Source organism: Brienomyrus brachyistius, unplaced genomic scaffold, assembly GCF_023856365.1.
Source record: "Brienomyrus brachyistius isolate T26 unplaced genomic scaffold, BBRACH_0.4 scaffold84, whole genome shotgun sequence".
In the NCBI taxonomy this organism is placed as follows: domain Eukaryota; kingdom Metazoa; phylum Chordata; class Actinopteri; order Osteoglossiformes; family Mormyridae; genus Brienomyrus; species Brienomyrus brachyistius.
This window is the reverse complement of record NW_026042359.1, coordinates 231,395-245,781: the sequence shown is the minus strand read 5'-3', so window position 1 is coordinate 245,781 and position 14,387 is coordinate 231,395. Positions and strand designations below refer to the sequence as shown.

At 41.7% G+C, this 14,387-nt stretch overlaps 1 gene segment (V, D, J or C); it reads right to left on the bottom strand.

The window, feature by feature from the left end:
• Positions 1-1,920: 1,920 nt before the first annotated feature.
• On the bottom strand, positions 1,921-12,320 carry LOC125727029 (Ig kappa chain V region K29-213-like). The segment is given in 7 exon segments: positions 1,921-2,696; positions 3,245-3,294; positions 3,415-3,535; positions 7,584-7,663; positions 10,803-10,844; positions 11,334-11,399; positions 12,196-12,320. Coding segments are annotated over 4 exon segments (561 nt in total).
• Positions 12,321-14,387: the final 2,067 nt, after the last annotated feature.

Below are 14,387 nucleotides of genomic sequence, written 5' to 3'. Positions count from 1 at the left end.
GATGTTACCATCTATATCCAGCTGTGTGCCGTTCCCAAACAGCATCTCCCCACGCTGGGTGTTACCATCTATATCCAGCTGTGTGCCGTTCCCAAACAGCATCTCCCCTCACTGGATGTTACCATCTATATCCAGCTGTGTGCCGTTCCCAAACAGCATCTCCCCACGCTGGGTGTTACCATCTATATCCAGCTGTGTGCCGTTCCCAAACAGCATCTCCCCACGCTGGGTGTTACCATCTATATCCAGCTGTGTGCCGTTCCCAAACAGCATCTCCCCTCACTGGGTGTTACCATCTATATCCAGCTGTGTGCCGTTCCCAAACAGCATCTCCCCACGCTGGGTGTTACCATCTATATCCAGCTGTGTGCCGTTCCCAAACAGCATCTCCCCACGCTGGGTGTTACCATCTATATCCAGCTGTGTGCCGTTCCCAAACAGCATCTCCCCACGCTGGGTGTTACCATCTATATCCAGCTGTGTGCCGTTCCCAAACAGCATCTCCCCACAATAGGTGTTACCATCTATATCCAGCTGTGTGCCGTTCCCAAACAGCATCTCCCCACAATAGGTGTTACCATCTATATCCAGCTGTGTGCCGTTCCCAAACAGCATCTCCCCACAATAGGTGTTACCATCTATATCCAGCTGTGTGCCGTTCCCAAACAGCATCTCCCCACACTGGGTGTTACCATCTATATCCAGCTGTGTGCCGTTCCCAAACAGCATCTCCCCACGCTGGGTGTTACCATCTATATCCAGCTGTGTGCCGTTCCCAAACAGCATCTCCCCACGCTGGGTGTTATCAGCTATATCCAGCTGTGTGCCGTTCCCAAACAGCATCTCTCCTCACTGGGTGTTACCATCTATATCCAGCTGTGTGCCGTTCCCAAACAGCATCTCCCCACAATAGGTGTTACCATCTATATCCAGCTGTGTGCCGTTCCCAAACAGCATCTCCCCACACTGGGTGTTACCATCTATATCCAGCTGTGTGCCATTCCCAAACAGCATCTCCCCACGCTGGGTGTTACCGTCTATATCCAGCTGTGTGCCGTTCCCAAACAGCATCTCCCCACGCTGGGTGTTACCATCTATATCCAGCTGTGTGCCGTTCCCAAACAGCATCTCCCCTCACTGGGTGTTACCATCTATATCCAGCTGTGTGCCGTTCCCAAACAACATCTCCCCACGCTGGGTGTTATCATCTATATCCAGCTGTGTGCCGTTCCCAAACAGCATCTCCCCACACTGGGTGTTACCATCTATATCCAGCTGTGTGCCGTTCCCAAACAGCATCTCCCCACACTGGGTGTTACCATCTATATCCAGCTGTGTGCCGTTCCCAAACAGCATCTCCCCACGCTGGGTGTTACCATCTATATCCAGCTGTGTGCCGTTCCCAAACAGCATCTCCCCACGCTGGGTGTTACCATCTATATCCAGCTGTGTGCCGTTCCCAAACAGCATCTCCCCACGCTGGGTGTTACCATCTATATCCAGCTGTGTGCCGTTCCCAAACAGCATCTCCCCACGCTGGGTGTTACCATCTATATCCAGCTGTGTGCCGTTCCCAAACAGCATCTCCCCACGCTGGGTGTTACCATCTATATCCAGCTGTGTGCCGTTCCCAAACAGCATCTCCCCACGCTGGGTGTTACCATCTATATCCAGCTGTGTGCCGTTCCCAAACAGCATCTCTCCTCACTGGGTGTTACCATCTATATCCAGCTGTGTGCCGTTCCCAAACAGCATCTCCCCACGCTGGGTGTTATCATCTATATCCAGCTGTGTGCCGTTCCCAAACAACATCTCCCCACGCTGGGTGTTATCATCTATATCCAGCTGTGTGCCGTTCCCAAACAGCATCTCCCCACAATAGGTGTTACCATCTATATCCAGCTGTGTGCCGTTCCCAAACAGCATCTCCCCACGCTGGGTGTTACCATCTATATCCAGCTGTGTGCCGTTCCCAAACAGCATCTCCCCACGCTGGGTGTTACCATCTATATCCAGCTGTGTGCCGTTCCCAAACAGCATCTCCCCACGCTGGGTGTTACCATCTATATCCAGCTGTGTGCCGTTCCCAAACAGCATCTCCCCACACTGGGTGTTACCATCTATATCCAGCTATGTGCCGTTCCCAAACAGCATCTCCCCTCACTGGGTGTTACCATCTATATCCAGCTGTGTTCCGTTCCCAAACAGCATCTCCCCACGCTGGGTGTTACCATCTATATCCAGCTGTGTGCCGTTCCCAAACAGCATCTCCCCTCACTGGGTGTTACCATCTATATCCAGCTGTGTGCCGTTCCCAAACAGCATCTCCCCTCACTGGGTGTTACCATCTATATCCAGCTTGGTCCCATTGCCAAACAGCATCTCCCCACACATGGCCACGGCGCAGTAGTAAGTCCCAGCATCGGAGAGGCTGAGGTTCCCCTTGGGGAGGCTGTAGACGCAGCTCCGTGTAGGAGATCCAGCCTCAGGGCTCTTCTCACACTCATCACTCCTGTTTCCGTGGCTGTAAATGACTCCAGGAAGGGATTCTCCTGATCCATGTCTGAACCAGTAAACACTGTGTTCTCCTGCACAGCTCCCAGTCTCTATCGTACACTGCAGGCTCACAGAGTCTGTGTCAGACACAGTGTCAGACACAGGCTGCTGTACCACAGTCTTGCTGTTGGAGTCTTTACCTGAAAAGCAAAATGTTCATGATGACAGCGCTTTGAGAGTCACAATGGAAAACACAGATCCTGAAAAATATTTCTTGCCGATTTTAGAAATATTTTGGAATGGATGTCATGTTGTTCTATCCATCCATAAAATAAGTAACTTCTTGGAGAATAGTTGACATTCTTGTCTCTTTTTGTTGTATAACTATTTATTAGTATATATTCAGTAACACTTTACATTAACTGCACCTACATTATACATTTACAATGCATTCATATAACATTCATAATCACCATGTAATTTGTATACCTTAATATCCTAACATACCTTAACAGCTTTAATATACATTGATAACATTATATGATAACAAAGATTATATTATAACTGTAACACTGGCCCAAGAAGTGGAACGGAGATCCAGAATTGCATGCAGCCAGAAGTTTTATTGGCAGCACTAGTACGTAGCAATGAAAGGGGCTAAGCGAGGAGAATGGTCGAGGGGCAGAAGCATGTGTCCGAAGCCGAAAGAGGAACAAACACGGGACATGACAACACAGGGAAAGAGTACCAGGAGAAGCCGGTCTCAGCGGGGCAGGAGGTTCAGGTTCGGGAACGGGTCTGGGAAGAGGAAGAGGAACAGACAAGGTAAGTACACTGGGCGGACGGAACAGGTAGGAAGCAACGGGTAGACGATAGACAATAGATTGCTCGGTATGGCTCAATAGCATGGCTCAATACTTCGCAATGTCCCGATGGAGCTCAGTGCTTAAATCCATTCCGTCATTAAGCGTTCTACGGAGCACCTGGCTGGTCCCGCCCATGTGGGCGTGATCGAGACGGGCTAGTCGGTGGGTTCCGCCTGCATGGGCATGACAATAACAAACATTATATGATAAGAACAAACATTATAATTGTATAATCATATGTTTGATGTTAGTGCATGAAGGTAGATGAATTTAATTAATTTCAATGTAAAGAAATGAAGTGTGTAAAGTGTATTTTATATTTTCATGATTTTCGTGACTATCAATATCCCTCTGGCTTATGTTGACCATTTTGTTTGTCTATTTTTTAAACATTAAATAGGAAGTGTGCATCGCAAAAGGAATTACTTGGTTTCATGCGGTTTCTACTATTTATTTTCTTGTGTGTTGAAAAGTAAGTTTTTCCCTTCTACCATAGCACTACAGCAAAAAGCAAGACATCATGGCAAATGCAATTATGCTTTATTCAAATAAACATGATTACATTTATTATTATATTACATTTGATTAGCATAATATCTTCAAAGGTTTCATGATTTAATCTGCAATCTTCTGGCCTGAAATCTTTTCCTGCTACACTGAAGACTCTCTCAGCGTGTGCAGAGAAAGCTGCAGCCAAAGGGTTGGCATCCTCTGATAAACATGGTTGGCTCAGTTATCGGTGACATTATGTGAAGCTTTCATGGCAGGAATAGGCACTAGTTTGACTTTTGATGCAGGAAAAGTGTTTGGGACGTTTCCTAGGTTAGAAACTGCAGTCACTGCAGCCAACACTGACTTCTAAGGAGAGACACTCAGCTCTTCCTATGAGCAGATCCACCATGGTGCACAAAATGACAGTATAATTATTGTTTTAGGTGACACTTCAAATGTTGCATTATTTCATTCTGAATAAAATTATAATAGTGATACACAACAATGTTAATGTGCTTATGTGTAATTCATATTTAAATATTTGGCTGTATAGCTAAAAGCTATATTGTAGCTATATGTACTGTATGTATATGAATTTATTTGAATTCAAATACGTATTCATTCTGCTTCCTTAAATTCAAAAATGAATTGTAATTCTGCATCCTGTTTTCAACAGCGATTCAACTTTATTTCAGATGAACAAAATTAATTGAAATTTAAGGTCCATTCTCAAACCAGTTCTGAATGGTGCATATCCGACTCTTATATTATAGCATGTCTTTCTGAGACAATATACACTGACTGTTGAGTTAAAAAATTTTAAGAATATATTTTCTTTGTCGCCTAAGACTTTTACGCAGTAATATATATATCAACTCAAAACTGAAATGTAAACATTTTCCTTTAATTTATTTGAAAGAGGCTGCAATGTGTAACATTTTTCCAAATCTGAAGATTCCATATGGCTGAAGATTTCTGACAGCAAGCAAAATGTAACAAACTGTGAAATAATGTGATGCAGCACATGTTCATGTATAAATGTAACAAATTGTATAATGATGTGATGCAGTGCATGTTCATGTATAAATATAACATCAGGAGGGGTCCAACACTTAACTGTATACACATAACTAAATCCACTTCACACAAGTAAGATGATACGTAATGCCTCCTATTAATTTGTATTCTTGTATACTTATTTTTACATATTTCAGCTATTTATGCGTGTAATAATAATAAAAAGTTTATAATTCTAATTGGAAAGCTTTTATAAATGTTTTTGTTTAATGCTGTATATAGAAAAACATTCAAGGACCAATACTCGCAATCTACATCAACTATGTTGGTTAATTTTATATTGACACAGAGCTCAACTGTCAAAAATGTTTGTCAAAGGACAATATTATTGACACTTTAATAAAGCAAATATGAAAATAGTTGGAATCTCATTTATCTGTGATTATGACAAAGGTTCTATTTCCAAATGCGATTTCATTATAGAACAGAGCAGCGCAATAATACACTGCAGAATCTGACGGCTCCACGTTAGAAATAGTGAGGTTAAAACTCCCCTCTGCATTCAGTAAGGAGTAACGTTTTATGTTTTTATATTCCTTGTAAAATTCACCAGGTACGTAGAGAAGTGCTTTCGCCATGAGCTGGGGCTTCTGACCAGCAGCTTGCTAAAACCAAACTGCAAAAGAAATATCTTCTGGACGGAAGCATGTCAGGGTCACACTGTCTCCATGCTGGACCCTCATCAGGTATCTGGGCTGAACAACATCCACAGCCAGTGAAGTGTCTGGAAAAAGAGAGAAACACAAATGAATAAACAAACAAACAAACAAACAAGCAAATAAATAAATATCATAATAATAATCAGAATACCCATTACATATGATGAAGATTAAATGGCCAAATACTTATTACACTAATCACATCGTACAGGATATATAAAAATCCCCACAAAATATGATTTAATAGTATAGAACCCTACTAATGAAAATGAGAAGACCAAAGAGTCTGAACATCTTTGCGGTTCCACTGTTTAGAATAAACTGCTCTGCTGCTAAGTGAGAGATCATGGTCATGGTCGGGATGAAAGGGCAGGAAACAGAGAGGAAACAGAGAGACACACATCAGGCTGATCTGATTGGCTGTTCACATGGGAACTTACGTAATAGTGAAAAAGCATCCTAATGTGCACTTATGTATTTGTACATAAGAAAAAACAGAAAGAATAAAACATAAGAAAAAAAGGAATCTTTTCTAATGTCTTACCTGCCTCTGCAGGCATCTGCTGTAATGTCCTCACATGCTGCATCCATGTCAGCCAGCAGGGTCATCTGAGCATGTGGCTGGCGATCGTAAGCCTTCTAACTCCATGCTGAGCAGAGCCCCTCGATCGGGTTAAGGAATGGGGAGTAGGGGTCCATGATGTTCTTTCATTGTCAGAAATTGCACCACTGTACTGTGCCCAGTCAATACATGCTTGGCAAATTAAGGTTCATGAGATGCACCTATGTAATATTACAAAAAAAATCTTGAGGAAATGCAGAGTTCTGGAGGAGATTCTCATACTATAGATGATGGCATGTGTTTATGCGCCATACTGAAGAAACTGTACAAATTGCTAGACATAAAACACAGGACTGGCAACTTTCAGCAGAAAATAGATGGTACATTTTAACACCTTGATAAAAAACTTAAAATCCATAGTATGTGGGACAACCTTACAGAACCTTTAGTAGTCATTGTTCAGAACATTAACACGGATTAAAAACAATTACTATGAAAGTGCATTATTCAGTTAAGTTGTCCTTTTGTGAAGAGAAAAACTGTCTTTGAAAAAGAGAAACAATAGAACTAAGCTGCTGCGTTGGCGCCCCCTCGTGGTGAATTGAGGATAGTTCTGTCTGAACCAGCTCAGCAGGAGATTTGGTGTCAGCTGTCGTGACAAACTTCCTGCTTAGTGAAGGAATCTAGCGGTTTGAAGGGCAGACATAAATAAATAGACGGTATGTACTTTTGATATATTGAGAGTCAGCCGAGACACATTTGGGGATGGCAAGAGGTTCAATATTTATTAACTTATCAGCTCCGGGAACAACGCATAAACACTCAACTTCCCTCTCTTGCCTTCTTCTACTTCCCTCCAACTATATGCTACTACTGCCATCTAATGGTTGAATCCAAGCTACTACAGTACTGCACAACATGCAACCCCGGAGGATGGTAGAGACACAGAAGGCAACGTACTGTACGGGGTTTATTGTTGGGAACACGCAAACAGAACTGGAATCAGCAAGTACAATCGAGTCCAAAAGCCAGTTCTACAGGTGGCATGCGAGACGAAGGACAAGTACAAGGAAGAGGTCCGGGAGGATCAGGATGGGATGGGATGGAATGGCAGCAAAGCAGGCGGATGGACCGGATCGGGGTAGACAGGAGGAAGACCGCCCTGTACTTCTTATGAAAACCCTCAACAGTACCTTGCATATAATGCAGCGCCAAGCAGAACTAAACAGGGAGTTGACGTAACTCAGGTGTGGCTGCTGCCGCTGCATTCTCCCGAGGGGGGCGTGACAATACAATGAATAATGAACATCTTTAAATCGGTAAAATACGATTTACGGATATATCATTATTCGTACGCCATAATTATTTAGAAATTTGACCGACATTATCTGACCAATAATTGTACATTTTGCTCGATTAACCCTCTCTTACCTGATAATTTCAAGTGCGCTCTCATCTCCACTGCTGTCAGTGTATAATTCTCCTCAAGTCCCTCGGCCACATCACGCGAGCTGGAGGCATGTTTGGCGAGTCAGATTATCATGAGAAGGAAGAGATACATTGTGTTGTTCATATGTCATTGAAGAGACCTTGTTTCATGAACAATGAACTTTTATTTAACCACCAACATCTTCCATGCAAACCCACAACCTGCTCTGTGCCGTCGGTCTCCCTACCCCTTGTCTTTACCTCCTCCCAACCCTCCAGGTCTCTCTGCTGGTCACCAAAAGTACTGCACTACATATCAACACATCCCCCTTTCTTTAAAGCAGAGAACAAACATGCCTTAACATACCAAAATATTATATTGGCATTGTCAACGTCAGTATTCCCATTTTCATCATATCATTACTGTTTTTTTTTTTACATTTCACAATGCTTTCAAATAACACAAAACTCTTTAAAAAAAATAAACGCCCTAATTTTCACACCCTGCCAGCTAACAGCTCGTTCTAAGGCAATAACCGACACCATTGCCACCTTTATTTGTAAAAATATCCAGCCTTACGGTGTAATAGATAACTGCTCCACATCTTGGAGCTGAGGTATCACATACCACATAGGAAGTTTTTCACCAGAAAATGAATCCCTGTTCTGTATGACAAAGTGAGACCGATAGCTGAGTGCCTAAAGAGCCGCAGTAACATATGATGTGATAGTCACTGCACACTACATAAAAGTCTTTATTCCTGAGCATGTGTTACTGCATTACCGAAACTGAATGTTTGGTGTACATAACGGAGATGGGTTTTTTTTCTTCAATGAAGTTGATTGTAATGAAAGTTTTTATCCGTGTTTTGTTGCAATGTCTTAGCAAGTTCACCTCTTTTTCCGTCCATGGAATTTTCAATGTGGTGATGTAATCCATCTAGCAAGTTCAAATTGCCCAGCTGTCTTGGCCGCTTTTGGGACAGGTGTGCACCATAAAGTTGTTGTTGAAAGTGATTACAGTTGATTTTTTTCTGCGGAGAGGAGATGCTTGAACAGGGTCAGTCAGAAATGCCCTTTATTGACATGTTCTTTAGGGTGCTTGTGGCAAGTGCTACAAGATGACCGACCTTGAAAGTGGTGACACCTTTGCTGTGATGGTCATACCTCTACATTCCTGGGGACTGGAGGAGGTATGTGGTATGGATTGTGCTTAATGTCATCCCTCTTTGCAGTTTATCTGCATTTCCCTGTTACAATACTTGATGAGATGGTGTTTGATATTTCACTCAGGTGTGTCAAGAAGTGGAGATTTTGAAAAAAAACCACGGCACAAGAACGTTGTGGGCTTCTCCCATTCTTTTGAAGACGATCTGTTCATGTATATTTTCATGGAGTTGTGCAGTAGGCAGGTGAGTCCCTGACTTTTGTAGACATCTTACTAAGGCAAAGACTTTGTGATGGATCAGGCTGCCCCTGTTTCTCCCTGCCCAGACACTTGGTGACATCCTGAAAGCTCGCGGGACTCTGATTGACCCCGAAGTCCGCTATTACATTCAACAGCTGATATCGGGGATAAAACACATCTACCGGCAATGTTATGTCCATAGGGACATCTAGTTCGGTATGTGTACATGCACTCACGCTTTACTCAATTCTCTGTTTAATAATGCTGGCATTTCACATGGCATTGCGAGTGTAGCTCGTCTGGATTTCTGTGTAGTGTTAATTTATCAATTTGGTAAAGTCTGCAGTTTGGCAAAGTATTTGAGTCTATCCTTAATGCAAATTCGTTTGTCTTTCAGAAAATTTATTTGTGAATGACAAAATGGAACTGAAAGTTGGAGATTTTGGACTGGCGGTCAAGCTGGAGCCGAGGGAGAAGTAGGTGTTTTTTGCAGAATTCCTGGCTAAGCTTTCAAATTTGTTTATACAGCAAACTAAAGCACATGTGCGCTTAACGTTTTCCATTTGTGTGTGTTGTAGAAAAGTGTGTGGTACTCCAGTCTACATGGCTCCAGAAGTGTGGAAACGGGAGGGCCATGGAACAGAAGCAGAAGTCTGGGCACTGGGCTGTGTCATGTACGTATACCCTATCAACCCTCCTCCCGGCCAAAGATCAGCATGGCTAATAAAATCTGTCTAACATTTTAAGAAGACATGCGTCTAACATACATAGATATGTTTTTTTTTCTACTTGAAATAGAAAAGAAAAATGAATACTGGCACACAGTTGAGAGGAATTGCTCTTTTGGAAGCACAGCATTTTTATGTCAAATGTGAAAGACCTCAAACACCTTTGCTGCCTTTCTTACTACAGGTACCAGCTTCTGGTTGGGGAAATCCCATTCGATCACGACGATCGCTGTGAAATGATAAAGAACATCAAAGAAGCTAAATTTATTCTACCCCAGAACCTCGGTATTGAAGCTGGGAAACTGATGGGCAAAATATTTCAAATCGACCCACGGGATCGCCCGTCACCGCAGAATATCCGTGGCCACAAGTTCTTCACAAAGGTTGGTCCACTTGCAAACTGGTGGGATGTGGATGATTAGCTGGTCTGCTGAGGTCACTGGTATTTACCCTTCCTATAAAATTACAGTAACAAAAGATGGATGGATGGATGGATGGATGTATGGGATTGGTTTGCTTAACTGATGCATGTTAAACCAACACTCTAGGGCTTCACTCCAAAGACACTGCCAGCTAGTAGCTGTGATAAAGCGCCGCAGCTTAAAGCAGTAAATCGATTTGTGAAGATTTTCAACTGGTTCATGTACCTGCTACAAAAGAAGCGATCCAGAGGTAAATTCCATCAGCATAAATCACACTAGTAGATCATCTCTCAGTTCCTCAGGCTCAGACGCTTGACCTGGCAAATCCATGCTTTCTCGCAGTTGAGCCTTTACTGGAGGATGCAAAGCAGAGCAGTCTTGAGATCCCCCCGCCTGTGGAGTCACGCCAAATTGACCTGGTCGAGTTGGTCAAAGTGGTTGAGGTAAAGATGTGCTATTCACAATAGTGAATCCTTGTCCTGTCCCATCTCTGTTACCATTCTGTAGCTTAAGCTTGTCTTGGTGTTTTGCATGGATAAAGCTGGGGTATACTGAATTAGTGTCGTCCTCCTTGGACCTTGTGAATGCCATGGTAACTGAAAACTCAATTTTTCTACACAGAGAGCTGTAGAGGAAGTACTGAGTAAGTGCAGTGACGCCCTACCATTGAGTGCCTCCCCCAACTTCCTGTTCACGCCAGTTCCAGCTTTATGGATAGGGATGAAAAATGGAAAGACATACACAGAAAATAAAATGCACAACCAAACATAAAATACACATTAACTGAATCTGTGAGCTTAAGTTTTATACCCTTAGTTTCTCTGATTAAAACTAGATTTAAATTCCTCTTTAACCAATTTACCCTATTTTAGGTTTAGTTACTGTATGTTTAGACTTTCATAGCTAAATTTAGAATCAATAACCAATTACGTCAAGATTAAATTGTAATTGGCCGTAGATTACACTTAGGGATGTTTTTAGATTTAGGTTCACCAGTTCCAATATGTTTTTTGATTACCCTTCTTAGTCCAACTCCACTCAGGTGAAGAAAGGGTAAGTATATAACAACTTAAATGAAATACAAATTAGTTACGTAAACTGCATAAAACAATTTAACAGTCCTACCACAAATCCGGTAGTTAAATGAATATGAGTTGTCAACACAAGAATCGGTTTAGTTCCTTGGGTGACTCACCATCAACATCCAACGATATTCGAATGCAGCTCCAGGAAGTTTAGGTTCCCGCTAAAAGGACCTGACCTGCGTAAGCAAACAGGTATTATAATACACTACAATATTTACTATATCAGTCACTCTGTCTAATCATTACAGTTATAATTAATCAAATATATGATACTATATCAAAGAAAATACTTTTACACATAATGTCCTTTTTTTTGGAGGGGGTGGATCAGGGGGGGAGTGATTTTTTTTTTATTTGATTGATTGTTTGAACTTTCAAATATGTAAGAAAATACATATTTGAAAATACATACCGAAGAGAGCAGACCTACTTAGTACGCCTCCTCAGTTCTTCCAGTTTGTTGCATTTCAAATATATTAAATGTAAGAAAGTACAAGAATATAAATTCCTTGATCCATGTGCATCTCATAAATGCCTTCCTAACCATGGATTTGGATACTTTATGCTGATGTTTCATTCGTGAATATAAAAATGATACTATTTGAAACCAATATTCTGTTTGTCATTTCCATTCTAAATGAACAACCAAGATTTTAAAATATATATCTAGAAAGAACGTGTATTAAAACATGTTGAAACACGAGGAATTTACAAAATGCAAATCTACAAACAAGTACGAGAACCAATTTTTTTTTTTAAGTGGGCTAATCAACAAATAACCTTTCTTTAACAGGTACTCCGGAGAGATAAGTATTAGTTACCTTTCTTTTACAGCATAAAGAATTGTACATTCACTTCAATACCGAAATGTATTGAATTATATAATACACTCAAAATACACATATTTCTAAACCAAATTACTAAATTGTGCCTCTTTACTGCACACACGTTTAGCGAATAAGGAAAATGTACCTCTGGTCAAAATGTGCTCACGCGGCTGCTCCGTGCCTCACGGGTGACTAGTAGCAGGAAAAAACGTTCAGCCATCACAACCAATGTTGTCTCGCTCTCTGAATATTTCTTTAATATTTCGGTGTATCTCCAAAAGAAAAAACTTTTTGCTCTTTGTGATACACCGTCTAAGAAAACTACGTGACTAAATTTTTTCAGGCAACCTGGAAAAACCGGAATATTCCTGTTCTTCACTTATGAGAGGGCGTGGCTTCACTCAAGCCAATTGAGTTTAACCTCTTAAATCCCAGATGGTTTTAACTACACTATTTTTCTGCATAAAACGCATGTTACATATTCAACTGTGTCTTTCTCATCTCTTTAGTGTTGTGTCTGTCTTTATTTGAAAAATGTGCATCGTTAATGTGTTTGGCACTCTCCTAAACGTCAATAACCAGAGACAGACAAATGGGAGGAAGTAAAAGACAAACAAAAAAAGTATCAAAATGAAAGTGTTGCATTTTTTTAACACAGAAAGAGTCATTTCAGCTTTACTGCCACCTATGAGTTAATGGCTGCCAATGTTTATGTTAAAAGTGTCTGCAAATAAGTTTAACACGGTATCTTACTGAAAACGCGCCGCCTTCTGCCTGCTGTCATTCCGCTAAGATATAGGCGACTCTGGTAAGTAACAGGTAAAGTTGTCGTTTAAAGTAATGCAAATGTGCATTGCCGGTTTTACTATATCACGTTACGTCATTTATAGTTGTAGTACAGTGCATTCTGAATCCATCCTAACTAGCCATCTAGCTCATGTGAACATGAAGCAGTACCGCCTTCCAGCTTGGTTTTGCAGAGGGGTTGGTTGCAAATGCAAACAATCCCTTAATGTCCGTGTGTTGTGTTCAGATGTGAAAATAAAAGATAACTGTCAAATTCACTGTTTATGTCCTATTATACAAGATAGCACTGTAAAATAATTTGCTATGCATATGGATGCCCTGCATTGGTGCTGGGATCCAGCGGGCCCCAACGGAAATCTCGCGGGAGCGGGCGGCTAAAAATAGACAGCGGATCCCAAGATTATTGGCAGGATGGAGAATGTAACTGATGTCATTTATTTTGTGTTATATATTCGTGTTTGTTCTGAGCCATTGTATTAAGTTGTGATGTTCAGCTAGTTTGAATGTATTTCTTTGAAATTGGGTTCAGGGTTATCTTTTGTTTTTAAGCTGATCTTGTTTGTTTATAATGATATTTAAACATTTGTTGTATCAATTTGGTTATTGTTGTTTTTAATAACTGCAGATATTTGCACATTTGATTAGTTTTTGGGCTCAGTTTACATTTTTTCGTGATTTTTTGTTGAATTTGTTTTATTTATTCAGTTCTTGTTCTGCTGGAATAAAAATTGAATGCATATAAACTTATTTAATCATACAGTATATCTGTTAATGGATCTGCGGGTGCGGGCGGGATTGGACAGAAATATTGCGGGGGCGGGTGGGAGTGACAGAGACAGCCCGTGAGAGCGGGTTAAAAAAAAACAGTCCTGCGCAGGGCTCTAACACTAGTGTTTGTTTTTAGTTCTTGATGCCCCCAGTCGGTAGCCCATGTATGTAAATATGTGGGTAGGATAACGGTTAAACCCCCCGATTCCCATGCAGCATTTGATCACAATTGATTGCATTCATGCTGGGAGGAGTCATCCTGTCTTAGCAGAGTCTCTGCTGAAGCTGTGTGTCAGCTTATTCTCCAGGTCTGACTAGTTTTTGTGTCGCTCCCCACACTTCTGTCACAGTAGATAGTCCTGCCTGCCATGCGGCTTAATTAATGAAGCGGCTCTTTCCTTGCATCTAATAAATGCAGCAGCTATTTACTTGCATCTCTCACAGAAGCAGATGCTCCCTTACATTTGATCTACTACAGTTTTTTATAAGGTGTTTCCTTTGCTTTTGTCAGCCCTAATTCCCAAGTTTCTTTTGCAGTTTTTCCTGATATCTCTGCCACAGCTTCAGCTTCATTTTTTGCAGCCTCTCCTACACTGTCTGCTCTGGCTGCATCTTTGGCTCCTTCAACCTCCCTCCTATAGCTCCTGCTGCAGCCAAAGCCCCCACAGCTACACCCACTATTCCTACTACTGCTCCTACACCTAATGCCCCAACTGCCTCAGCTTCTGCAGCTGCTGCCCCAAATGCCCCAGCTCACTCTTT